General features: G+C 41.2%; 1 protein-coding gene across 2 annotated transcripts in view; it reads left to right on the forward strand.

Annotated features, from left to right (window-relative positions):
• Positions 1-1267, forward strand: part of LOC104752251 (cytochrome P450 711A1-like) — a 3886-nt gene extending 2619 nt beyond the window's left edge. The window contains exons 4-6 of one of the 2 annotated variants that reach the window (XM_019238157.1): positions 61-567; positions 662-757; positions 857-1267. In XM_019238157.1, coding sequence (XP_019093702.1) covers positions 61-567; positions 662-757; positions 857-1186 — 933 coding nt within the window. In that variant the 3' untranslated portion in view covers positions 1187-1267. Of the gene's footprint in view, positions 1-4; positions 568-661; positions 758-856 lie in introns of both variants that reach the window. The other variant, XM_019238158.1, reaches the window with a different exon arrangement.

A 1281-nucleotide genomic window follows, 5' to 3' on the forward strand; every position in this document is an offset into this window, starting at 1 on the left:
CAAGCTGCTTTTGGAGTCAACTTTGGCCTCTCAGGGAAAAAACCAAGCAAAGATGTAGAGGTGACTGATTTTATAAACCAGCATATCTACTCTACAACGCAGCTCAAGATGGATCTATCTGGATCAGTCTCCATCATCTTAGGCTTACTGATTCCGATTCTTCAAGAGCCAGTCAGGCAGGTACTGAAGAGGATACCAGGAACAATGGACTGGAGAGTCGAGAAGACTAATGCAAGACTTAGTGGACAACTTAATGAGATTGTGTCAAAGCGAGCCAAGGATACAGAAACTGACTCAAAAGACTTCTTGTCATTGATTTTGAAAGCTACAGAGTCCGATCCTTTCGCCAAAAACATCTTCACGCCAGATTATATTAGTGCTGTGACTTATGAGCATCTTCTTGCTGGCTCTGCAACCACTGCTTTCACATTGTCCTCTGTTCTTTACTTAGTCTCTGGTCATCTTGAAGTTGAGAAACGTCTGCTCCAAGAGATTGACGGGTTCGGAGACCGCGATCTGATCCCAACTGCTCATGACTTACAATACAAATTTCCATACCTCGATCAGGTGCTACATTAGTAACAAACAAAACCAAGAAGTTGAGTTTCTGAAATGGTATTAGAATCTTTATGGATGTTTTAGTTTTTTTCCTCCTCTATAGGTCATCAAAGAGGCTATGAGGTTCTATATGGTTTCCCCTTTAGTTGCAAGGGAAACGGCAAAGGAAGTGGAGATAGGAGGTCACTTACTCCCTAAGGTAAGCTCATAGCCACTTATATAGTCAGCACTCTCCATCATCAAACCACTTATATAGTCAGCACATATACTTTATTACTTACCTTCTTGTTGTTTCTAGGGTACATGGGTTTGGTTGGCACTAGGAGTTCTAGCAAAGGACCCCAAAAACTTTCCAGAGCCGGAGAAGTTCAGGCCGGAAAGATTTGATCCGAATGGGGAAGAGGAGAAACTTAGGCATCCATACGCTTTCATCCCATTTGGCATCGGTCCACGAGCCTGTGTTGGACAGAGATTTGCAATGCAGGAGATCAAACTCACCTTGCTTCATCTCTACCGTAATTACATTTTCAGACATTCACCAGAAATGGAGAAACCACTGCAGCTTGATTATGGTATAATCCTCAGCTTCAAGAATGGTGTTAAGCTCAGAGCCATCAAAAGATTCTGATTCTTGAAACTTTTAAGTGATGATATAAACTTAAGAGTTTCGTAATGAAAGTAAAGCGAAACTGCAATTTTTATATTTAAATTCAAAACTCCAAT

Source organism: Camelina sativa, chromosome 16, assembly GCF_000633955.1.
Source record: "Camelina sativa cultivar DH55 chromosome 16, Cs, whole genome shotgun sequence".
In the NCBI taxonomy this organism is placed as follows: Eukaryota; Viridiplantae; Streptophyta; class Magnoliopsida; order Brassicales; family Brassicaceae; genus Camelina; species Camelina sativa.